The sequence below is a fragment of the Panulirus ornatus genome, chromosome 4 (assembly GCF_036320965.1).
Source record: "Panulirus ornatus isolate Po-2019 chromosome 4, ASM3632096v1, whole genome shotgun sequence".
In the NCBI taxonomy this organism is placed as follows: Eukaryota; Metazoa; Arthropoda; class Malacostraca; order Decapoda; family Palinuridae; genus Panulirus; species Panulirus ornatus.
In genome coordinates, this window is record NC_092227.1 from 73,188,061 (window position 1) to 73,215,569 (window position 27,509).

The following is a 27,509-nucleotide window of genomic DNA, read 5'->3' on the forward strand; positions in this document are numbered from 1 at the left end:
CATTCAGCATTCACCGCTGCCCGTATATCATTACCATATCCGTGAGGCAGAGCGTTCAGTTAGTCAAAGGAAGTGTGATTACGTCTCCTTGTCATGCTAAGGGCATCGCTAACAACTCCTGTCGCTCGATCATACCTTCACATTCCCGTTCTGACGGTACTATAACTGTTTCTCCCTTAAACAAAGCAACTCTCTCTTGTTCCCGTTTCTCCTCTCACTCTACCTTGGATGACTCTAACATTCCTTCACCCCCTGATGCTCCTCTAACTAATCCTATGTCCCTCCGCGTAATCTCTTCAGACTTTTCGTAAAGCGCTTGTCTCTCAAGATCCAAGAAAGGTCTATGGTCGTAACTACATCCAGCCCCGTGTAATGAAACAGTGTGCACCTCAACTTGCACCTGTGCGTGCTCGTCCTTTTTGTTTCCGTTTGGAAGCCAGAACTTTTCCTTCTTCTTAGAAGCCTTCGTTGGTACATCTCATCCCTGGGAAGGGTGACAGTTTTGACCCATCTAACTATCGTCCTGCTGCTTTGACATCTAACATCTTCCCAAGTCTTTCAATCCCTCCTCAACTCACATATCCTCAGACATCTTGAATCTCAGTGATCACCATTATGGCTTCCATAAGGCGAGATCCGATGACGATGTTCTTTCCGATCTTACTAATGTCTGGTCATCATCACTGAAAGATATTGGGGGATCCTATGTAGTTGCCCCTGAAATATCCCATACTTTTGACACAGTGTGGCCTCCGTGTCTCATCTCTGAGCCCCCTTCTTTTGGCTTCCATCCCTCATTTTGCCCCCTCACATCTAGCTTCCTCTCTGGCCGATCTATCTCCCTATCTATTGAAGGATCAGCCTCTCTCTCCTTCTTTCCTCAATAACAGCGATGTCCCTCAGGGTTCTGTCATGTTCCCCACACTTTTCCTCCTTTTTATCAAATATTTCCTCTCTTACCCTGCATTTCTCCACATCCTTCAATTCTGCTTCTTCTTCTCTCACTCCATCTGCATCTCGTCCCGACAGAACTTCCTCAATAAACTCAGACTCGGACAGGATATCTCATTGGGGAAGACGAAATCTGGTTAAGTTTAATGCCTCCGAGACCCAGTTTCTATCCATCTCTATCGGAAACTCCTTTCAACTTTCCTCTCTCATTCGTCGGTTCTGTTATTCCATCTCTTGACTCAGTGAACATACTGCGTATAACTGTAACATCCGCTCTTTCTTGGAAACCCCACAATACGGGAATAGCTAAGTCTGCCTCTAAGAAACTGGGTGTCCTGTTTAGACGTCAAGATTTCTTTTCTTCCTGAACAGTTGTTCCGTTTGTGCAAAGGATTCATCCGTCCTTGCATGGAGTACTGCTCTCACATCCTTACTTGACGGAGTCGAGTCGAAAGCGATCCGACTTACAAGCCCTTCCAGGCTAACTTAAAAACTTGATCCACTTGTCCAACGCCGCTATGTTGGTTCACTATCCCTCTTCTATAGGTACTACTTCGGTTTTTGCTCCCGAGAGCTGGCTGCCTGTGTGCCCCCCACCACTAGCTAGACACGCAGTAGTCAGCAAGCCGCTACGTCACATGATGACTGTGTGGCAGTCGCCAACTCATGGGTGGGCTGTTTTGACAACTGTTTCTTTCCCTACACCTCGAGGTGTTGGAACTTTCTACTCTCTCATGCCTTTCCCAATAACTACGACCTGGTACATTTTAAAAGGCAGTTTTTTCACTCTTTCCAATATCTCTTTTTCTCCCCCTTTCATAATCCTCTATATATTTCAATTAAGCCCCGGCCTTGATGTGGACTTCTGTCCGTGATTGAAGCCTTTAACATGAGAGAGAGAGAGAGAGAGAGAGAGAGAGAGAGAGAGAGAGAGAGAGAGAGAGAGAGAGAGAGAGAGAGAGAGAGAGAGAGAGAGAATAAGCGTTATAACCCCTTAATCTGGAGCGGGAGGACCCCTGGGAATGATGGCCTGGCTTTTGACCTAACCCTTAAGGGTCAAGTCAAAGGTCACGCCATCGTAAACAAAGGATCGGACCATCTTGCTGAAGGAGTCGATTATAAACCTGACGGTACGATCCTGTTGGTCCTGTGTCATGACGTTGCACAACACGCACTGTCAGGTGTAAACAAAGCTACAGGTTTAACTCTTACGAAAAAGAAAAAAAAAAGAAATCGTTAATAAAGAAGAAAATATTCGTAAACAAGGAAGAAATCGAAGACACACTCTCTCGCAACTGCAGCAGCTGCCATCACTGCATCTCTGCACGCCAACCTAGCAAACGAATACAACGAAATACAACTGTAATACATTAACGAAAGTATCCCCTCCAAATTTATAGCATTTACACAAAGACGAGAGTAAAGATTATACTGCTTACTAATTACCAAAGATTATATTCTGTCGTAATTACCACCCAGTTTGAAATTATCAATGTCAGTTGACGTGAGGGGCAGAAGTACCTAAGACCTGATAACAGAGATTATGCTTATCACTTACATTAAATCAAGTAATTAACGTCAAAAGAGGCGGCATCATGACTCGTAGTGCTAATTACACTATCCCCATTACCGGCACACACACACACACACCATCTCCAACACTGCTAACACCACCACCACCATCACCGTTGGCGTATAAGATACCATCACCAACACTGCCACCACCACTACCACCACCACCACCAACATCGTTGGCATAAAAGATACCATCTCCAACACTGCCACCACCATCCACCAGCAACTGCCACCGTTATCGCCACTCGCTACTGACATTGTTACCATGGCTGTCAACGCTGACATCACTGACACCGTTACAAACACAGAGCCATCGCTGGCACTGACACCATCACCGTCCACACCATGACTGTTACCAACATCAAACTGCCAACAGTAACACCGCTATCATTACCATCCATACCACACTATCTACCACACCCACTACCAACACCTTGCACCACTGCCAACACCTGGTGCCACTACCACACTCTCCACCATTACCAACACTCTGGCACCACCAACACACATCCCACCACTTCCACCATCTGGCACCACTACCACACTCTCCTACCACTACCAACACCTACCACCACTACGACACGCCCCACCACTACTAAACCTTGACTCCACTATCACACATCCACTACCACCTGGCATCGCTACCACCTGGCATCACTACCACACCCCCCACTACCACCTGGCATCGCTACCACACCCCCCACTACCACCTGGCATCGCTACCACACATCCACTACCACCTGGCATCGCTACCACCTGGCATCACTACCACACCCCCCACTACCACCTGGCATCGCTACCACACCCCCCACTACCACCTGGCATCACTACCACACCCGCCCACTACCACCTGGCATCGCTACCACACACCCCCACTACCATCTGGCATCACTACCACACCCCCCCACTACCACCTGGCATCGCTACCACACACCCCCACTACCACCTGGCATCACTACCACACCCCCCCACACTACCACTTGGCATCACTACCACACCCCCCCACACTACCACTTGGCATCGCTACCACACCCCACACTACCACCTGGCATCACTACCACACCCCCCACAACCACCTGGAATCGCTACAACATCCCTCACTACCACCTGGCATCGCTACCACACCCCCCCCCACTACCACCTGGCATCGCTACCACACACCTCACTACCACCTGGCATCGCTACCACACCCCCCCACTACCACCTGGCATCGCTACCACACACCTCCACTACCACCTGGCATCGCTACCACACCCCCCACAACCACCTGGCATCGCTACAACATCCCTCACTACCACATGGCATCGCTACCACACCCCCCACTACCACCTGGCATCGCTACCACACCCCCCACTACCACCTGGCATCGCTACCACACCCTCCCACGACCATCTGAAATCATTCCACATGGCAACTCGTTTTCCCCCTAAACATGCACCAACTCCACCAGATCTAAGAGACGTGTTCAACACAATGATGCCAACAACACAACAACAACTCAGGTCAGATAAAAATTCCGTGACCATTAGTCTGGATCTGAAGTTACTGGTAAGCTTAGGTACTACAAAACTTGGTCACAAGTTTCTTGAACTGGTAGAGCTATAGAACACATGATTAAACCACCACCAGAGCAACGTCCAGGCCGTGACTACGCCTACAATTACGTCTCGGTGGAAGAATTGAATGATATTCATTAGTACGTAATCGTTTACAAGGATGACAGTCTGACATGTATGCATTTCTTTTTCCCATACAGATGAGCAGTTATGCTCCTCTTCATCCCCAGCGTATCCAACGGCTAGAATTTAATCTGAATACGTTTTCTGTTGATCCTTTCCTATAGAATTTCCTCCGTCGGTATACTGTCTTTAGAATCCATTGTGCTGCCTTATCTCTTCCTGCTGGTCGTGTGGAGCGGTGGGTGGGGAGGAACCTCCTGCTTCACTACCCTGTCTCGACGAAGACGGGAAACTTAAGATACCATTACTGTCCTCCAGCAGATAACCTCTGTTATCTGTTCTTCCCTTGTACCACAACCATCTGCCACCACCACCACTACCATCACCACCACCATTAATAACCAAGTCATCATCTAAGACACTGCACAGCCAGTTAATTAGTCAGGGAACGCGGGTGGACGTGAGAGCCAGTGAGGCCCAGCCGAGAGAGAGAGAGAGAGAGAGAGAGAGAGAGAGAGAGAGAGAGAGAGAGAGAGAGAGCCAGAGAGAGAGAGAGAGAGAGAGAGAGAGAGAGAGAGAGAGAGAGAGAGAGAGAGAGAGAGAGAGAGAGAGAGAGAGAGAGAGAGAGAGAGAGAGAGAGAGAGAGTGAAGTGTGTTATAACCAAAATGTTTTTTTTTTACACACAAGATAACTGTCCCAGTCACGTACTTACCCTGTGTTCATCCTTTGGTCATGTGGGTTCGACGTTTGATGACCACAGTGAGTTCCCGTCAGTATGATGGGTTAGCCATTCACCTGACCCTTAAAAGTCGTACTTAAGGGTTGTAACGTAGTACTCAAGTGACGTGTTGTATTCATGTTGAAGCTTACAAGCGAGTCTGCTTGTGTGCATATGATGAAGTCAGACATATTATTCAGTGGTTTTCAATGAGGTACATTAATTACCTCTAAGGAGTAATTTCTTTCCTGTTGATATATGAAACAACTCTCCTGACACAAGTAAATGGTTGTCCTTAGTGGTTACGTACATGACTATGTCAACAACAAAGACCCTGGCCAGTTTCTGGGTCTTCCCCTCTGACTACTGGTCTTTTGGTCTTCCCACTTGGGTATTGGTGGTCTTCGTTCTCCCCAAATGGCTACCTAGAGAGGTCTTTTGGTCCCTTACATACCTAGGTTTGCTATCAGTTTCAGAAAGCCATGAATATATCTGGTTCTCATCACCAATGAATGTTTCTAAAACCAGCTGAAGATGAGAAATATCAAAAAACAAGATGAAAATAAAGAACCAAAGTGATCGAGGAATTCAAGAAAGAATACAAAGGAAAGGTGGCACACCTGGTAGAGACCGTCCGACGAAAAAAAAAAAAAAAAAAGGTCGGGAGGGTCTTCTCTTGTATGTCGCGCAGATAAATCAACAATGTGGTATGTCCACAACACACACGACACAGAACAGGGGGCAAATGTTGTGTGTGAGAAACTGAAGGTGTGGGTACTGGCTGGTGTAGAGCAACACAGATGTGACGACACCAAAACACATGGACAGAGTAAATTACGAACTAAAGCTACAGAGAGAGAGAGAGAGAGAGAGAGAGAGAGAGAGAGAGAGAGAGAGAGAGAGAGAGAGAGAGAGAGAGAGAGAGAGAGAGTAAAACTGGCAACTGTGAAACACGTGAGTGAAGCCACACAAAGGTTTACACACACACACACACACACACTGACAGAAACAGAACAATCAGGGAAGTATACAATTTGTAGACGTAAGGTTAGAGAGGGGGGAGAGTGCAGAGGAGTATTCAGGATGAGCGAGCGATGGCATACAACGTAGATGTGAGAGGAGACAGAGACGTGGAGGTTGATGAATCGAGGCGTCAGGAAGTAGCTGCCACCTGTGAGGTCACACCAACACTAGGAACGTTAGTGCAGAGGGAGGAAGGTACCCAGCAGTCGATCATGATATGTGGAGTAGCAAGACAGCCATATCTCAGCTGAGGAGTAAAGAGCAGATGAAGAACAAATCGTGCTTAAACGACAACCAAAGTCTATACACTTGGAAAATGCAATTTCAGAGATAGAAGGGAAAAAAGAGAATTTGGATTTATGTTCAAGACATACGCGAACGACCAGTAATGATCCTATTCAACACAATGAGTTCTGTAGCCAGGAGGTACTTATGCAGTCTATGAAATTTACTCATAAGGAGGAAGTGATGAACGATAAAGGCGAGACATGAAAAGAGTTTTGAGAGCAGGATGGAGCCCGTCAGTACCTGAGAGTAGTCAGAAAGGTTAAGTGATGCGACTTATGTATTGAAAACAATGTATATGGATGCGTATGGACGAGCAGTCAATAAACAAAAGCGAGAGTTCAAGATTCCAAATTAAGGAATACAAACCACAAATTGTTGGAGTAGTTGAGACGAAACATTACACAGACAAGATCTGATCTAGTGTGTCTGGAGGGATACATAGCAGAAAGGAAGGAAAGAGAAGATAGGGAGGAGAACTGGCCTTCTTGATACGAGACAACATCAAGTTTCAGGAAACACTGATGGTCGGACGGCTCATTCACATGGTACGAAATGAACAGAGCAACTGTAAGAAGGATCTGCGTCATGGTGTTGATGATTTACAATCCTCCATAGGTTTTTATAATGAACCAAAACAAATATGAAACAATGACAATGGAGGAATGATTAAGAGGAATCAGGAAGGAGCGAGACACGAACTCCACAGAGAAAGTAAACTTGTATTAATTAGGGATTTTAATTCTTATACATAATGGCAGGATCCATATTCTCATGGATACAGATTCTCAGACTGCATACAGGAGAAAAATCCTATATCGGCATGTCACTGAGCACACCAGAATCAGAAGGTCTTCTGCAGCATCATAACAAGACCTTATCTTTCCACACCGTAGCGTGGAAACTGAAAACATCTGATAAGATATACATACCAACGGGAAAATGATATCACGTAAAATCTGAGTCTGACTGGGGGCAAACGAGGACACCAAAAGATCACTGAGGAAACCAGACTCACGAGAGATATAACCGCGAAATCAACACAGAGCTAAACAATCTATTTTTGAGAACATGAAATAGTAAATGGAGTTCCTCAGCGATAAGACAGATCACTGTTGTGGAAGATTTTGTGAAGTCTACGATAAAGGAAAAAAAAAACATGGGTATTCAGCTGCATACAGAGAAAGATATGGTTCAATATGTCGTAAAACAACAGAGCTCAGTAGTGCATTATGATGGAGATATGGGCAGTGCAACAGCTAGCCAGCATTTGTAAGGTACAACAAGGAATGAGTGCAGCAAGATAAGGGAGGAGGAGCAGAAACACTTCAGAATCATACGAGATATAATATAAAACTTTCCTATGTATTCAAGACGCGTAAATTGCAGGTTAAGAGCAGGTAATCAAGTTAAGAGATTTAGAAGTAAGCGTTGTACAGGACGATGTTAAGATACGCACGGAGCTGAATGACAATTTGTACAGCGTCCTCATGATGGCAGTCGCTATAGCCCCCAAGGAACAGCGCGACGGAGGAGAGAGGACGTCTGGGAAACCAATGAAATCGCTAGTAAGACACAAGCAGACGACTGCCCGCCCCTTGAACCATCCATCCAGGGCCTCTGGTCCTGACGAAGCTTCACTTTACTTGCAGAAGGAAGGCGCTGATACACTCGTCCTGGAGTATTTACTCAAGATGACGCAGGAGTGAGGAAGGCAGTGAGTCAAGTGCGTGGAAGAGAGGGGGGGGCCAATCCCATGCTTATCTTTAAGACAAGATACATGGCATCATAAACCAGTCTCTCTCACGGTATACACGTCCATGTGCGTATGTACGATTCCTGACGTCCTAAGAATTAGTCAGGTCCTACAGTTGATAAAGATCTTGAGGTATGACGGAAAATAACCACGTTTCCATGTTCTAATAAACGCTGAACACACTTACACGAGAGTATGTCATGTTCTTCAACTACAGTGTAGCATGAGATTTCAATTGGCATGTTACGGGTCGAGTTTAACTTGTGGACCACGAGTGTACGACCCTCGAGCACGACGGTGCTATACCCACATGTCCTTTTAGCCTTAAGGGTCAGCTCAAATACCAGGTCATCACGACCAAGGGTCAAGCGTCGTACTGTCGTGTCCACAAGTGATATCAAAAGAAAAAAAAAAGTTGCAGTTGAGCGGGAAGCCATAGGTGTGGATCACGTAAATACCGACCAGAGGACTATGGCCTCAATTGCCTCCCGAGCTAAAGCTTATGTTACTGTCGCTCGTTACCTGCTCTCTCTCTCTCTCTCTCTCTCTCTCTCTCTCTCTCTCTCTCTCTCTCTCTCTCTCTCTCTCTCTCTGTTTCAGTCAACGTTACATGACAAATTTTCACTCTTCAATTCTAACATTTTTTCCCCCGCGAGTTCACAACAGTTTGTGTAATATTTACCTTTCCCACGCCATCGAAAATTAAAGGCAGAAACTTGTCCAGCATTTTAGGTTATTCATACTGAAAGTTGTTTGATAACGCACAGCAACATTTAACTAAAAGGCCATTGAAGTTTTGTAAATACACACACACACACAGACACAGACACACAGACACACAGACACACACACAGACACACACACACACACATACATATATATATATATATATATATATATATATATACCCGAGGAACCTTTTCCCAGGAGCTTCTGCTGCTCTAATGCAACGCTACTTTCAGTTGCAGGGAAATGATTGATTGACTCCTTTAGAATGATAATATTTTTTGACGATGCAACCTCGAGCAAGCGGAGTCCAGTGGCACTTATTTTTTTTATGTTGAAGTCTCCAGTCACGGACGAAAGTCCACATCAAGGCCGGGCCTTCACTGAAGTAGAGAGAGGTTACTTAAAGGGAAAATGAGGGAACAAGGGAAAGTATTTACGAACTGATGAGAAAGCGGAAAACTTGTCTTTTAAAATGTGTCTGGTCATAGTTATTGGGAAAGACATGAGACGGAGGAGACGTTCAAAGCTTAGAGGTGTAGAGAAAGAAACAGCTATCAAAACGGCCTACCCTTAAGTTGCCAACGGCAACACAATAATCATGTGACGCAGCAACCTGCAAGGTATTGTGCAGTCTAGCTAGTGGTGGTGGTGGTGGTGGTGGTGGTGGTAGTAGGCACACAAGCAGCCAGCTCTCGGGAGGAAAACCAAAGCAATACCTACAGAAGAGGGAAGTGATCGAACATTGCGGCGTAGGTCAAGTGGGTCAAATTCTGATGTTTGCCTGGGAGAGTTAAGTTACTTCTGTTAAGTAAGGTTGCAGAGCTGCAACCACCCCAGATTTGAGAGCAGTACTCCGCTCGACAACGAAATTAATCCTTTATGAATATATATATATATATATATATATATATATATATATATATATATATATATATATATATATATATATATATATATATATATATAAATATATATAAACCCAAGACGTCTTTTATTGGGGTCTGCAGCTTCGAGGTTGCACGATACTTCTGAGCGTCTAAGATGCAGAATATGGGAAGGAACCATTTCATGAAGTGAAAACGAACATAATGTATTTATATTCTAATTTTGCTTCCAGTATTCACTGTTAAAGTTAGTTATGATGGGTATTATAAGACGAGACGATGACCACTACCACAGCCGGTACCAGACCATGGCCATAAACCAGTAGTTCTGGTGTTGGTACAGACCAGACTCGTGCCAGCAGGAGGTACCACATCACGACCACAGACCAGTAGGTTCAGTGTTAATGCAGACCACACCAGGAGGAGGTACCAGACGTTGCTCAGGAATCAACAGAACCAATACTGTCACTCTACCCCTGGCCCGAAGTTTGCCCTCGGCTGGGAAAACATCCTTAGAGACAGAAGCAAAGTCATTGAATAAAAAATGAACAGAACGTCTTCCATTCATCATAAAGTGAATGAAGGATGTACCAGAATGTTAGTAGCTATATACGTCTGTTTCTGGGAAAATGAAAACTAAGGGGTTTCAGAATTAAACGAGAATCTGTATAAACCCCAGACTGGGTAACGCTGCTCAGTCCTTGACGAGGTTGGTGGGTGTTACATGAAATGTCTGGAGGAATTGACGATTACAGTGACATGTTTAGAGGGGGCGGGGCAACAGATGTAATGAAATGTCTACAACGCTGGTGTACGTATAATGACCTGTCTGTAAGGGGTTGGATGGGCAACAGATATAATGACACAATTAGATGAAGCGACACATATAATGACGTGTGGAGGGGGACGCATAATGAAATGCATGCGAGGACGAGGCACGGAGGGAGGGAGGGTGGGTGGTGAGGTATCATGACGCTGGAGCAGAGCTTTACCTGGCTGCGTGCTGGTGGAGTGTGCTGATGATGGGTACTGCATGATGGTGGCGTGACCATCCTGCTTGACGCAGTGTCCCGCCGACCACCACACTGTTACACACCAGCTTAACCCACTGCCCTCACTCCTACACGTCTCTACAACCCTCTCTCTCTCTCTCTCTCTCTCTCTCTCTCTCTCTCTCTATATATATATATATATATATATATATATATATATATATATATATATATATATGGATAGATGGATAGACAGACGGATAGATAAATACATAAACGGTAAATAGCTAGACAGATTACAACATGAAACCAAAGGACCTTTTGTGAACTGCAGAACAAGAGAATAAGACGTCGAGCAAAATGTCTGGCGATGGTATCGTGGAAGCAACATACATGAAGTCTCTCCTGCGTGTCGCCGACGACGACTACAAACAAAAAAAAAAAAAGAGATCTCGGAGGGACATAATGAAACCCTCTCCCTCCAAGAATTATCTCTTATACACAGAGGAAGGAGCAGCCGAGGGAGGGTTTCTTATCGAAGGCTCAGGCTCGGGTGTCTGCCTGTGCGTGGTTTTAACCAAGAACAAACGCTGGGAGAGACGGACGCCAGGATTGATGGTACACCAGGAGGGTCTGGCTGTGAGTGACACAAAGTGTGGAGTAACGTGGTGGAGTGGTACAGGGATGATGTTTACGATGTTAAAGTCCCAGGTTAGCTGGGAGGCCAAGTGCGAAGTACGGAATGACATTAGCTGGGAGGCCAAGTGCGAAGAACGGAATGACACTTCTGATGTCGAGCGAGTTGCAGGTCTGTGTACACTGTGGAAGGAACTGATCCATAAGTAACTGTGGGGTAGACTGACAGCTGACTATGAGAGGCGGGTGACCGTCGGTGTTTCTGCACAACGTGGTGAGGAGAGGAGTGAAAGGGTGAGGAATACTTTGTTTTGGCAGGAGCTGAGTGAGTGATTTGTCATTTGTAACCCAAAGGACCGAGCTGTAGGGCTGAACACATGTGGAGGTGGTGTGGCATGTCAGGGTATGATCAGAGGGAATGTGAATGTATGCAAGCTTTCTCGAGTTGTGCTGTACGGAATGGTGACTGAGAAAATGTGGCTCAAGAAAAGGTACATATATAAGAACGCGTGGGTGAGCAAGGCTGGAGGTTAACGGGTAATCGTGGACTATGTGTTACTGATCACTGCGCAAAGGAGAACCTGTTATATATGAAAATGAAAAATTGAGAGGGATGGTATGTGGACTGTCTGATCGTCTACTGATAAAGGAGGGTGAAAGCTGATGGTAGTCTGGGAAAAAGGAAGTGACATAAGTATGAAAAAAATAGAGAAAACGAGTACACTTCGGACAGTGGTATAGGGGGGTGTATGTTAAGAGAGATTGGAACTGAGTGTAAGAAATCGAAACTAGTGTAGAAGACGACGAGTGGAAAGTAACTAGGAAAGCAGAGCTTAAACGTGTGAGTGAACATTATGTGCAAGTGACATGAAGACGCAGGAGAGAGGGCAGTGAGTGGTCAAATGAGAAAGTTAAAGGGGCCTGTATTATCGGTAATTGCCCGTAGAGCGTGGGTGATTGGGAGGAGTACAAGAGAAAGCGGGAAGAAGGCCGGGGAAAGCTGTACGAGTTGAAAGTAAGGATTAATGAGCGACGGAGAGGGAGGAAGTGTTGATGAGCATCAAAGAAAATAATATGTGTGAAGAGAAAAAGATAAATGGGGTTGATATTAGAAAAACAGATGAGAAGTGGTGTCAGACAAACAGATATGAAATTGAGATGCAGTCGATTTACTTTGAGGTGACTTCTGAAGTGATAGATGAGGAGGAGGTCGACATGATGTTTTATGCGATATTTTGCTATTCTGATGAACAATATACTTATCAAAATCTCGTACTTTTCGAAAGAGTATCACAACAGATTATTTTCCTTAATCAAAAATCATATTTCAAATGAAAAAGATATTCTTTTGATTACTTCGTAAATACCCGGACATTGCCGGTCGCTATCAGAGATGTACTGCAGAGTAAATGTTGGAGAACTGTCGTTTCTGGCTGATGGTCGGCTAACGGGTTATCAACCACCTAAGCACGACGGTATGGTCCTCGAGCACAACGGTCGTACCGTCGTGCTCAAGGGTCGAATGTACGGGCTCAAGGGTCGTACTGTCGTGCTCAAGCGTCGTAACGACGCGCTCTTGGGTCGTAACGTCGTGCTCAAAAGTCGCACCGTCATGCTCTTGGTTCGTAACGTCGCGCTCAAGTGTAACGTAGCGTGTGTGGGCAGAGACACGGGCTGGTTGAAGCCTGTCCTGGTATTGGCAGATGGCGGCCGCAGTTTCGTCTGGCTAAATGGATTCTCTAATTTCTCTGGAGAGTGTAGTTCATGTATGCCCGGGGTGGAGGCGACGGGGAATGTATGCCTGGAGGAAATCGTGGTATTGTTCGGTTGTCGAAGTGGTGGTGGCTGTTGTTGTTGTTGTTGTTGGATGGACTGGGTGTATTTGTGCATGGCAGTGGTGGTGGTGGTGGTGGTGGTGGTGGTGTGTGTGTGTGTGTGTCGCAAGAGAGACAATGTTTAGGATATGTGAGCAGTGCCGTGTAGCGGGACCATTATTCATTCCTTTGTGGCGGGGGGTTAAAGCACAAAGTGGCAGGGGTGTGTGCAATGTTGTTGGGCTGTGGCAGTGACCTGGGGTGCACCTCATCATGTCTCGGTGGTCTTGTGCTGGGAGTACTCTAGCCTCGCTGTGTATACAGGTGATGTTGGAGGGTCTGGTATGGTGTATCATGACGTGGAGCGCTTTTATCCTGGGTCTTGTAGATTTATAAACATGATGACTATTTGTGGAACGCTGCTCGGGATAAAGTAATGTACTGTGTCTCTGGTAAATTGTTTAAATGTCATTACTGATTCCTTTTGATGTCAAAATGTGGTATTCATTAGTGATTTTATTGTACTGACTCTGTGTGCGGAGATAAGTGGTAAAGTTATACCTGCGTTGTGTGTATGTCATGTGTGATTATTGTTTGTGTGTTAGTGTGGAGAGAGTTTTACGCTCGTGTTGCCCAGTATCTTAACCTTGTATATATTTTTTTTCGTTGGAGGCTCCAGTCACGGACAAAAGGGAAAAAGAAGAGACAACGGGAAAGTATCTACGAATTTTGAAGAAAGTGAAAGACCTCTCTTTTAGAAATATGCCAGGTCATAGTTACTGGGAGAGACATAAGATGGTAAAGAATTCCAAAGGTTCGAGGTGTCGGGAAACAGTTATCAAAACTGTCCACCCTTGAGTTGCCGACGGCCACACAGTAATCATGTGACGCAGCAGCTTGCCGAGTATCGCGTGGTCTAGCTAGTGTTGGGGGGCACACAAGCAGCCAGATCTCGGGAGCAAAAACCAAAGTAATACCTATAAAAGAGGGAGAGTGAACCAACATTGCGTTGTAGGGCAAACGGGTCAGGTTTTGAAGTTTACCTGAGAGAGTTTATATTCGACTCAACTCTGGCAAGTACGGACGCAGAGCTAGAACTACCCCAGATGTGTGAGCAGTACTCCATGCTTTATATAAACGGAGTATCTGCTCAGAAGAAAAGAAATCTAGACATCTAAACAGTACTCCTAGTTTTTTTAGAGGCAGACTTAGCTATTCCTGTAACGTGGGGCTTCCAAGAAAGATACCATGTTACAGTAATGCCAAGTATGTTCACTAAGTCAAGAGGTGGAATTACAGAACCGTCAAATGAGAGACGACAGTCGTGTTTTCAATAGATATGGTAAGAAACTAGGTCTTGAAGGCATTAAACTTGACTATATTTCGTCTATCCCACTAAGATATCCTTTTCAAGTCTGAGTTTATTGAGGACGGTGAGTTGAGAAAGGATGCAGATCGAGTGAGTGAAAAAGGAGTAGAAGTGAAGGATGTGGGTGAATGAAGTGTTGAGTCGTCAGCGTATGAGTGCACTTGGGTATTTGTGTAAGGGATGAAACGGTTGATAAAGAAGAGAAAAGGTGTAGGGGACAGGACAGAGCCTTGTGGGACACCGCTGTTGATGGAGAAAGGAGGGAGGCTATCAGCCAGAGAGGAAGCTAGATATGAGGAAGCAAAGTGAGGGAAGGAAACCAAAAGAGGGGAGCTTAGAGATGAGACCCCAATGTCACACCAAGTCAAAAGCTTTGGATATGTCAAGAGCAACTACATTGGATTCCCCAGAATCTTTCAGGGATGATATGACGAGACATTAGTAAGATAGGAAAGCCACACTGGCAATCAGAGAGAAGACTGAGATTCAAGGTGTCTAAGGATATGGGAGATGAGGAGGGATTCAACGATTTCAGGAAATGGTCGATGACAAAGCAATGGGATGATAGTTATTAGGTCAGAACTTTCACCCATCTCAGGGATGGGATGTCTTCAAGGCCCAAGACTTTGTCTCACGCTCAAGACCTAAGTCTTACTCTCACGTGTTCAAGGACCAAGACTTACCCTCACGAGTTCCAAGTCCAAGACTTATTCTCACGAGCTCAAGACCCAAAACTTTCTCTCATGTATTCAAGGACAAAGACTCACATCCATACAACACACATATTTCCCCTAAAAGACACAGGCCCTTCCTTCCACACACCCGTTACCACACCCACACCCATGTACGTGAGGCATTCCACTTCCTCCAAGTCCTTCCAGTTAGACACACTCAAAACAATTTTGTCTCATTCTCCTGCTGCCTCTCACTGTCATACTTTGGTTCATATTTACACTGAACTTTCTCCCGTCACATATTCTCCCAAACTCGCGTCACCAGCTTCTGGAGTTCTGATATGAAATAATGGTTCCTAAACTTTTTTTTATTCTCCCTCACCACAAGAGTTGCCTTCATACCCATGCCCACAAAATCTTCTAATTACAATTTTGTTTCACACGGTATTTATATAGCTACCAGTTGTGTGTGTGTGTGTGTGTGTGTGTGTGTGTGTGTGTGTATGGCCGTACATACTGGCATTTTTCACTGCCCCCCTTATCCCCACCCCGATAATTTAAGAGCAACTGCCCTTGAGTCTGCCACAAGATCTGTGTCATCTGCAAACAACAAATGACTCACTTTACATCTCACTTCCTCCCAGTCCTCTGTACGTCATAGAACTGCCCCTCACTCTAAGACCACTTTACCCGCCCCTTCTCACCACCCGAATGATAAACGGATTAACCAACCACAGTGCCATCACACACCCTCGACACAGATCCATATCTAATGTGAAGCGCTCATGTACCTCACCTCCTACACGCATGCTTGTCTAACTCTCCTGGTAAAACCTTCTTAAAACATTAATAACCCATTAACTCTCCATTTATCCCAATATATATATATATATATATATATATATATATATATATATATATATATATATATATATATATATATATATATATATATATAAACTAGTTGCTTTTGCCGTTTCAGTGAGGTAACATCAAGAAGAGACAAACAATGGTCTCCCATTCAAAGCCAAGCCCCAAAGACCAACTCCACTGTGTACACACACACACACACACACACACACACACACACACACACACACACACACACACACACACACACACACACACACACACACACACACACACACACACACACACACACACACACACACACACACATACATACGTACATACACTGCCAGCCACAGTTCAACAACCGGTGACCACCGCTGACTCATGGATAGACGGAGGGACGAAGGGAGTCTGTTACAACAGTTATGATCACATGGAGACCTTTACCCTGGCACTGATGATACACAACAATCATCAAGTCTGACTGACATCTGCCAGGAATGAGGAATGGAACAGCTACATTCACGACGGAAACGAGCTGGCAACAACTCGCATCTCCCTAATCCTGGCCAGTTTCCTGTAGTGAAACATTGATTTCCACCCAGGCACCGGTACACTGAACTCTTAATTCGCCCTTTCGGAAAAGCCTTTTCAGAGAGCCCTCCCAGAGGACCAGGTCCTGAGCTCTGTGAGAAACGCCAGCCGAATAGCCTAAAACTCACATCCTTTTTTTTTCTCTCTCTGGAAATCTTTAAGCCAGTCTGCCGTTCCTCACACTACCTGCGTCTTAATGCAGAATTCAGGTATAATGGCTACAACACACAAACCACTTCTCCTCTTTGTTAACCTTGATGAATTTCACACACTACATCGGCCACACCTGATGCACCACCCGCAGTTCCCGGTATTATGTGTTCATAATACACGCTGACAGCGACTCCATGAGCGGACCAGACCCGTCCTCCTGCCCCACACAACAGCCCCGTCCTCCTGCCCCACACATCAGACCCGTCCTCCTGCCCCACACATCAGCCCCGTCCTTTAGCGCTACACATCAGCCCCGTCCTTCTGCCCCACACATCAGCCCCGTCCTTTAGCGCCACACATCAGCCCCGTCCTCCTGCCCCACACAACGTGCCCTGCCTCCCGCCCAACAGCCCCGTCCTCCTGCGCTACACATCAGCCCCGTCCTCCTGCCCCACACATCAGACCCGTCCTCCTGCCCCACACATCAGACCCGTCCTCCTGCTCCACACATCAGCCCCGTCCTCTTGCGCCACACATCAGACCCGTCCTCCTGCCCCACACATCAGCCCCGTCCTCTTGCGCCACACATCAGACCCGTCCTCCTGCCCCACACATCAGCCCCGTCCTCCTGCCCCACACATCAGCCCCGTCCTCCTGCCCCACACATCAGCCCCGTCCTCCTGCCCCACACATCAGCCCCGTCCTCCTGCGCTACACATCAGCCCCGTCCTCCTGCCCCACACATCAGCCCCGTCCTCCTGCCCCACACAATGTGCACTACCTCCCACTCACCGGCGTCCCTCCTCCTGCCCCACACACAGTGCCATATGCAGCGTACATGACAGAGGGTGATAGTGAGGAGGAAGATATATCATATTTAATCGCAAATAATGGAGTTTCTAGTTATGGATAAAGATTAAAAAAAAAATTCTAGGATTTTAACGGCATAAAAACATCCCCCAAAGAAATATGGTAAGTACATGGCAGGAGTGGAGGGCAGAGGGTCATCATTAACACCTGGTGAGGGAGCTGGGGCCTCCCCATCATGTATGGTCGGACGCCCTGCGACACACACACACACACACACACACACACACCACAGACTTAAAGAATATGAAATTAAACATCTTCACAATCGAGGAATATAAAACACTCGACAGTGTAGAGATTCTATATCCCGTTAAGCCCATAATCACTCCAAAGATTGAAGCCTGGAAGGGAAAGGGGATCAGACACTGGAGGATGTTTCCCAGGCCGGGTTTATCATAAGGAAACTTAATTCCACATAAGCAGAGGAAATCCTGCTGATGCCCGGCAGCCGTGGGGTTCCCAGCCCCGGTGCCGTAAGGGCTGGGTACCAGGCGTGGGTCTCCACCTCCAGCACCCGGCACTCCAGGGCTGGAGACCGTGGCCACAGCCCAGCAGGACCCAATATGACTTGTAAGAGAGCCGTCCGACCCTCAAGGCCTCCACATTTTACTGATGAATCTCGAAGCGTGCACACAGTGGCTTGCTGACTGGCGTGTGTGTCATGGATATGAATACTGAGAGAGAGAGAGAGAGAGAGAGAGAGAGAGAGAGAGAGAGAGAGAGAGAGAGAGAGAGAGAGAGAGAGAGAGAGAGAGAGAGACTTTTTCTTCCTCTTAGAAATATGTCTTGCTCCATCCCACAACCCTAAAGTTCCCTTTCTGGCTATTGTTCTCTTGCTTGAATGGTTAATGAAGCGATTCTCCTGTGCTATCCTGGTGTTCCGCAGCTCAGGGTTCCTCCCCTACTCCTCTTCTCTCTATGAATAATCTCTCTTCTAACCCTACTCACACTCCTGTGCCAGTGGTTGCACTTTTACACAGTTCAATTCACTTTCCCTACCTCGCTTCCTTCTAATACTCGTTCTCTTTCTCATGTTGATCGCATTTTCCATGCCAAGTCAAACCTGTGCAGGATCTCAGAATGGGGAAGCAGTAGCCTACTTCATTCAAATAGCGAGGTAGTGTTAAGAACAGAGGACTGGGCCTTTGAGGGAATATCCTCACTGGCCCCCTTCTCTGTTCCTTCTTTTGGAAAATTAAAAAAAAAAATGAGAGGGGAGGATATATATATATATATATATATATATATATATATATATATATATATATATATATATATATATATATTTTTTTTTTTTTTTTTTTTTTTCAAACTATTCGCCATTTCCCGCATTAGCGAGGTAGCGTTAAGAACAGAGGACTGGGCCTTTTTCGGAATATCCAAAACATCCTGGACATGACTATACCACCCACTCTATCCTGGAAACCCCACGAAATCCGCACCAAAGAGTCTGCATTCCAATAACTGACGGTGTTGTACTGTTGTCGAAATCATTTTTTATCCTGTGAGCAAGAGAATCATATGTGTAGGGGTTTTATCCCCTCTATTATTTCGTATTGCTCCTCCGGGGAGGTTCTTCCACTACACACCTTGATAACCAGAACAGAATGAATAGCTTCCGTCTCTGTAATTCTCCCAGCATCACGTCTGGTCGACCATTACTATCTGTGCGCCGCGGTCACTACAGCTATCATTGTAGACACTGTTTTCATGGGTTGTCTCCATGTGTCCCTGTCCCTATGGCTTGTGCATGCGAGGTACGCGTCTGATTGCTGCTTCCCACAGTTTCTATGGGGAGACCGACCAGTCGAGGATTGGCTGTTATGATACCTCGTTCGTCCCTGGAACAGGTAGTTCTCTTCCTCCTTTCGTCTTTCCCTTCTTCCTGTAACCTTTCTACATTCATGAGTCAGATATACAAACACGTGGGGATCCCAAGAAGGTCTTTGACTGGGGTATTTACAAAAAAAAATCATTTTGTCATTTATGTCTTCCTTCCCATACACCCTAAAACATGCCTCCAGTGTTATCTTAGTACTCTTTAACATACAAATAACATCGTAACTGCCTGTAACGATGTGATCACCTTGTGGTATGATCATCCCCTCACGCTGAGTGGGTTTCTGCCTCAACCACACTGGCGTTACAAGTTAGGCGGCAGACAAAGGGGTAGCAAGCTGTCGGCCTCACTGGAAGTTGGTGTCACAAGTTGGGCTGCAGTCGGGGCAGCAGCCTCTCGCTCAGGAACTTCTCCCGTCGGGAGCGGAGGGCGTTAGCAGAGGAAGGTGTCAGAGATCACGAGCTTTAGATGGAGCCTAACGTATCACATTACTGACAAGCCTGGTTACCGCTTCTGATGAGGTGGTCATTTCCTACCTCTTACAAGTGTAAAGTGTCTGAACTACAGACTCTATTGGCAATCAGTGGTGATGATAACTGTCTCGATTCAGCAGACGGAGGACCGTCGGCCATCCCGTGGTATAGACAAAGCCTCAGCCAACGATAGCCAACTTCAGAAGTCAATATCAACACCCGCCGGCAGCCACGAAATGAGAGACGTAAAAACAACATCAAGTTCAGCAGAGACCTGGGTCACAAGACCTCCTCCGCTCGGTGAGTGGAAGCCAAGTCGATTCATAAGTCTGTGACGAAGAGGTGCAGGTCATCGATACGATCGTAGTCTGTGACGAAGTTAATGGTGCACCATTTCAAAGGCTATTGTACTGCAGGACCAAAATGTCTTGTGAAAGTCTTTGGATGGACAAACAAAGTCATACAGACGCATCACACGATCATGTAACACGACAATGCGACGATCGTGTTCACAGGGAGCAGCAGTTGTGTATAACAAGCAAACGTAAGAGCGTTGCACCACCAGGAGCAGAAGCCATTTGCACTGACCATTTCCGAGTTCTCTCTGTGAAGGAAGAGAAGAATCTGGCAATTCCACCGAGGAACATGTATTACTGATGTTTACAAACATGAAGGTTGGGCTCGTTGGTGTCCAGCCAACGGCACAGATGTACTTTCTGGACGGCACAACGTACGGGTCAGGGCGACTATGTAATACTGACATCGACAAATGAAAGAAAAGATATGACTTAAAATGATATAGCGCAGGTGTCGGCTGCCCTGGTCACATGTGCCAAAGACGGCACGCAAAGAGATCTTTCGTGGTGATGATGATTATAAAACTTGAAATACTGATGCTTCTGTACTATTTACATTTAGGCGTCAGTATATAGACAAACTACAACACCCGTAGTAAGTGTACTTTATGATGGTGTGCACAACGGATGGAGAGAAAAATAATGGTGACAGGCCCTTTAAAGTGTCGAGAGTAAGAGTGTTATCCAAGTGGCAAGACCTGGCCAACCCCTGGTCGAGAGAGAGAGAGAGAGAGAGAGAGAGAGAGAGAGAGAGAGAGAGAGAGAGAGAGAGAGAGAGAGAGAGAGAGAGAGAGAGAGAGATGACCCACGGACGAGGCGTTGCAGAGGTCAGAGGAAACACAAGTATGACACCACACAGGTGTGAGGTCAGGGAAGTGGGAGGTTACACAGCCGAGTGCAGGAGACATACAAGAGGACACGAGGATGAGAGGCTGGGCAGGTGAGGCGTCTGATGAGGGTTGAAGGGTTAGGCAAGAGGCAGGATACACGACCGAGGGTCCACGGTGACTACTGGTCACGCAAGCGACAAGCTGTAAGCCTGGTAAGTAGCTACACAAGTCACACAATATATTTATGGTATGTTTTGGACAATCACATGTTTACCAAATGGCGTCCTAGCTTCGTCTCTTCGTCTCTGACTTATATTTCTCTCTTGTGTCTCCCCTGATGATGTGATTATTACACGAAAGTGCACTTGGGAACTTATCGTGTTTCATTTTCCCCGTGGACTCATAGGAATATATATATATATATATATATATATATATATATATATATATATATATATATATATATATATATATATATATATGATCTCGGGCAACAAAAGCGAGGGGCCACATATGTGACACTATACGTAAAACGAGGTCACACAACCGATATATAAATTCACATCAGCCTGAACTGCTCCCTGGGTTTCATTTTATGATTTTTTTCTGATAGACCTAATTTGCATAATCAACAAGAATTGTTATACATTTCATTGGAAAACCTATTATGCATATGGTCAACATCTCATAACTTTTCAGCTACAGTTGGACTTATGCAAAATCTGCCTCAGAACCAAAAAGTTCCTTCAGGCTATTTGAAGAAATCACTGTTTCTAGGAACAGCAGCCATGTTGAACAGTGGTCAGAGTCGGACTTAATTCTGAAAAGATGACCCAATCCCTGCCAAGTTTGGTTCATGTTGGTCCAGTGGTTCTTGAGGAGGGACCACCCAAGGACCATCCCTGCCAAGTTTGGTTCATGTTGGTCCAGTGGTTCTTGAGGAGGGACCACTCAAGGACCATCCCTGCCAAGTTTGGTTCATGTTGGTCCAGTGGTTCTTGAGGAGGGACCACCCAAGGACCATCCCTGCCAAGTTTGGTTCATATTGATCCAGTGGTTCTTGAGGAGGGACCATCCAAGAACCATCCCTGCCAAGTTTGGTTCATATTGGTCCAGTGGTTCCAGAGGAGGGACCAGCATGCAAAGCCTGGTGGGAACTGACCTTGTCCTTTTAGAGAAGACTGAGATGTAGAAAGTGGACGCACGGACAGCGGACGACGGACAACGGACGGGGTGCTGATATATATATATATATATATATATATATATATATATATATATATATATATATATATATATATATATATATATATATTTTTTTTTTTTTTTTTTTTTTCAAACTATTCGCCATTTCCCGCATTAGCGAGGTAGCTTTAAGAACAGAGGACTGGGCCTTTTTCGGAATATACATGGCCCCCTCTGTTCCTTCTTTTGGAAAATTAAAAAAAAAAACGAGAGTGGAGGATTTCCAGCCCCCCGCTCCCTCCCCTTTTAGTCGCCTTCTACGACACGCAGGGAATACGTGGGAAGTATTCTTAATCCCCTATATATATATATATAAGCAATCATACAAAAAAACTTTAAAAAAAGGTGAGTGATCTCAGAAATGCCCCCGGAGAAGACCACATGACTGAAAATACACAAGATGATAAACACTACAGGTGACAGAATACATGAGGAAAGAAGACCTCACGAGGTGAGGAGCCACAGAGACCACGTACCTTCCTGGTGGTCTTGGAGAAGACAGCTTTCCTGAACTTGGTGCAGCTGGAGGGCTGGCTGTCCCGCGGGCTCTCCGTGGCCGAGGCTGCAGGACAGAGAGGGATGGACGAGTTAAGATGGTGGTCCGTACGTGCACACACACACACACACACACACACACACACACACACACACACACACACACACACGACTTGCATGAGCAACACATACTCGCAATGTTTTTAGTAGCAAAGTCTGCATAGGAGAGAGGATGACAAGACGCGGGGGGAGCACCTACCACTTCCACACACACACACAACACACACACACACACACACACACACACACACACACACACACAGTTTGCATACATAATATATGTACAACATATGTGTACAGACGATGAAAAATAATCTATTACAGTATCATAAGCCATAAAGACAGTTACAAAAAATATTCAAAACACTTCTTTTAAAAAAAATAAAAGGTGTACATACGTAGAAGTGACTAAAGAAAACGAGTTTTAGGAAAATGTGTGGCCACAGGAAACTCGTGTGTGTGTGTGTGTGTGTGTGTGTGTGTGTGTGTGTGTGTGTGTGTGTGTGTGTGTGTGTCGGATTACTCTGAAGCGGATGGTTCACAAACAAGATATATATATACACACAAACACACTAAAGCTCCTCCGTGTCGTAACCAGCCCACACACTGACCTACATCTTCATCAGAGTCAACGGCCGCTTGGGGTACGATCCTCACGACCTCTCGTACCGGGCGGGAGGTGAGGTGGAGGGAGAGCGGGGGTAGTGTTGGAGAGGAGGAACCTCTCCCCCCAATCCTCCCTCCCTCACCACCACCACCACCACCGCCACTACTGCGGACATTGCCTGGCAAAATACGTGCTACGCCAGGTCACGGAGCGGCGCCGTGGGACAGGAGAGGCTGGACCAAGAGGCCACCAGCACAACGTTGCAGAGTGAAGAGGTCATCAAGCAAGGTCTCCCGCGGCCACAGGCACAACACTCCGGCTTAAATGTACTGTGTGTGTGTGTGTGTGTGTGTGTGCTCTGGGTACGGCCGGTGAGCCGCCTTGCTCATGTACTTTACGTGAGGCTTTACCAGTGTCTGTCTCCCCTGCACTTACATGAATGTACGTGCTTTTGTGTGTGTATATATTCATATATATATATATATATATATATATATATATATATATATATATATATATATATATATATATATATATGGAGGAGACCAAACTGGAGACGGAAGGATGGAGCGCAAAAGAGTTTGAGTGCTCGGGTCCTAAACATCCAGGAATGGTGAAGGCGTCCACGGGATACCGAGAATTAGAGCAATGTGGTATACAGGGGTCGACGTAGGGCATGTGAGGCAGCCCGGGAAACTACGGAAAGGTTGGTGGGGTCTGGTTGTGGAGGGTGGGGGTGGGGGTGGTTTCGGTGTATTGCACATGACAGCTAGAGAGGGTGGATGAGAGCGAATGAGGCCTTATCTTCGTCTGTCCCTGGCGCTACCCCGCTACCGGGAGAAACGACAAACAAGTATAAACAAACGAAAAGGTTTATATATATATATATATATATATATATATATATATATATATATATATATATATATATATATATATATATACATATTACTTCTGTGTGTGTGTGTGTGTGTGTGTGTGTGTGTGTGTGTGTGTGTGTGTGTGTGTGTGTGTGTGTACAAGAGGTCATACATGCTTGCATGGCAACTTCACTGTTCATGTGTGTCTTGTTGATTAAATGTAAATGCCAGACTGTTGGTATATCCCTTAAGCCTTCATGTACACACTGGCTCTCGGTTATACCCATGTTTACAACCAGGGGCCTAACCAGACTCTCTCTGTATCCATACCTTTTATCAAATAACCTTACTGTTTCCCACGTTAGCGAGGTAACGCCAGGAAAAGACGGAAGAAAAACGCACCCGCATGCATGCACACCATTGTACATATTCATTCTTCCTCGCTTTCTTCCATTCCCGACGCCACCCCTTCCCTCAGGAAACAGTACAAATGCATGAGGAGAGAGAGAAAAAAAATAACCTAATCATTCTCTTCTTTTCCCCCCACACCAGATCGCCACCACTTGCGTCAGCAAGGTAGCGCCAGGAAAGTAATCAAAATTTCTAATGACATTCTGAAGGATAAAGTGTATATCCTACGCTAAGGTGGAACATAGCCTTACGTAAGGACACTCACTGATCCTTATGATCCCATCTTACAGTCCCTGATCCACAGTCTAGTCCCTGTTACAGCACCATAACCAACCACTAATACAACCCCACCTAAAAATCTATAACCGTCAAAACAGATGTTTCATATGAAAATCTTAGAATCACAGCCAGCTGCCTGTTACAGCCCCCTGAGCCACAGCTTCCAGCTTATTACAACCCCTGAGCCAGAGATTCCAGCTTGTTACAACCCCTGAGCCAGAGATTCCAGCTTGTTACAACCCACTGAGCCAGAGATTCCAGCTTGTTACAACCCACTGAGCCAGAGATTCCAGCTTGTTACAACCCCTGAGCCAGAGATTCCAGCTTGTTACAACCCACTGAGCCAGAGATTCCAGCTTGTTACAACCCCTGAGCCACAGCTTCCAGCTTATTACAACCCCTGAGCCAGAGATTCCAGCTTGTTACAACCCCTAAGCCAGAGCTTTCTGCTTGTTGCAAGTTCTGAGCCACGATTCCGTTCTTATTATAACCCCTGCACCATGACTTCGTGCTTGTTACACTCCCTGAGCCCCAACTTCCTGCTTGTTACAACCCCTGAGCCTGGGACACTTGCCTGTTATAATCCTGAGCAACTATTTCATAATCAGTAACACCTGTCCGCTACAACCCCAAGACAGCTGGTTGTGTTCCTCTACAACCCCTGAGCGATAGCCAACTGCTCAGTACAACACCTAAGTTACTATTTCTACAACCCAAAAACTCATGAAAACATCTTTTGATAACGTTTGAATCACTGGGAACCGGTTACTACAACATTGCTATCACAGACAACCGTTTATTACAACCCAGAATCATTTATGTCCTATTACTGACCCTGAATAAGACACGTATTCATAACAAACACTGAACTGCTGTTACAACTTCTGAACAACCGTGAAGCAGTCTGCACATCTTCTAAAACCCTCTATAAACTGCCCATCACAACCCTCGTCCAACAAAACGGATGACAACAACAACCTCCAGAACCCGACTGTTTACCCCCAAGAGTCTGATACAAGGCTGACGAATAATAAGACACACACACACACACACACGCGAGCGTAAAGACAGTGTGTGGTATAATTCTCAGGCGAATTACATCACCGGAAGCTAGTTCATAAGAGAGAGAGAGAGAGAGAGAGAGAGAGAGAGAGAGAGAGAGAGAGAGAGAGAGAGAGAGAGAGAGAGTATCTACGTGCCTTGGGACGGCATTTCGCAGTGTGGGAGGGTTAACGCGTGTCGGTCATCACATATACCGCTTGTTTAACCGTGTTGTCATTCTCTGCTGCCAAGTCTGTTACGCAGTGGTCGATCTTGGGTTCAATCAGAACAGTTCTCATGACATTTGTTTACTTTAACCTTCGATGTTCTGTGTTCAATCCTTGTAGATCTTTTTTTTTTTCTTCTTTTCTTCACTTGTCACAACACTGAACAGACTCTCTTATCTCTTGTGCTGAAGACTTGCCCATCTTCGCCTCGTATAAATCTGTCATAGTCCCAGGTGTTCTTGAAGATTTAATCACTCCTACTTTGCTGTGGCATTCTTCCACCGAGCAGAGTTCCTTCTGTTCCCTCCAGGTGATGCTGTGTGTATACATCACGGCTTAAGTGCCCCTCGACCTCCTGGCCTCGCGCGACCGGGTCGTTCCCTCACTCGTGGCTTGTTTGTTACTTCCAGTTTCCTTGGTGACCATACGACACGGGAGGCGGGACCCTCCGCATCCTGTGTACACATTCCAACGTTTTTCATCACTTGTATCTCTCTCGTGGTGAACGCTCCGATCAGTAGGTCAACAATACTCTTTTCCTCACTGTGGTCTATATCGCAAGACACTCCTCTCATCAGCTGTTGGTTAATCTATGCTAAAGTCAGATGAAATTATATGAATTCCAGCGAGTTCACCTCTCGCCATTGCATTAGTGACCCTGGCTTCATCTGGCAAATACCTGAATATCTTTGTGTTTGTCGTTTACGTCACTGTCTACGTCATTCATGACTTACGACACAACGCCACAACCAGCAGCTGGAGATCGCGTCATCGCCAGCATATCTCGGCTGACAAACGTTACGAAGGCAAGTCTGATTTACATTTTGCTGATGGTCGACGTAACCTTACCCACAGTGAGTGTGGTCCCCTCTACCCTGCCTGAGCATCTATATATCACGAGTCAGGGGGTGAAATTACTAGTCTCTAACAGCCAGGTGGCCAGCAGACGTCTGGTCGGTCCACATGCACCGGCGGGAGTACTTTAAGCGCGTGCGTTCGTTCGTGTGTGTGTGTGTGTGTGTGTGTGTGTGTGTGTGTGTGTGTGTGTGTGTGTGTGTGTGTTCCGAGTCGTGGCGACCTTGAGCCAGTTTGCCGGTTACACAGCGTAATTCCCTGTGTTGTGTCCTGGCCTCACCTCCATCACCCCTCTCTCTCTCTCTCTCTCTCTCTCTCTCTCTCTCTCTCTCTCTCTCTCTCTCTCTCTCTCTCTCTCTCTTCACATGATCATCT

General features: G+C 45.9%; 1 protein-coding gene across 4 annotated transcripts in view; it reads right to left on the minus strand.

Annotated features, from left to right (window-relative positions):
* The window catches only part of LOC139767398 (solute carrier family 35 member F3), a 516,425-nt gene that overhangs the window by 182,408 nt on the left and 306,508 nt on the right, over positions 1–27,509 (minus strand). For all 4 annotated transcript variants that reach the window (XR_011717126.1, XM_071696736.1, XM_071696741.1 and 1 more), the window contains one exon: positions 22,776–22,861. Coding sequence is in view for 3 of the 4 variants with exons in the window: in XM_071696736.1 (XP_071552837.1) it covers positions 22,776–22,861 (86 nt within the window). In the remaining variant the exon portion in view is untranslated. The remainder of the gene's footprint in view (positions 1–22,775; positions 22,862–27,509) is intronic.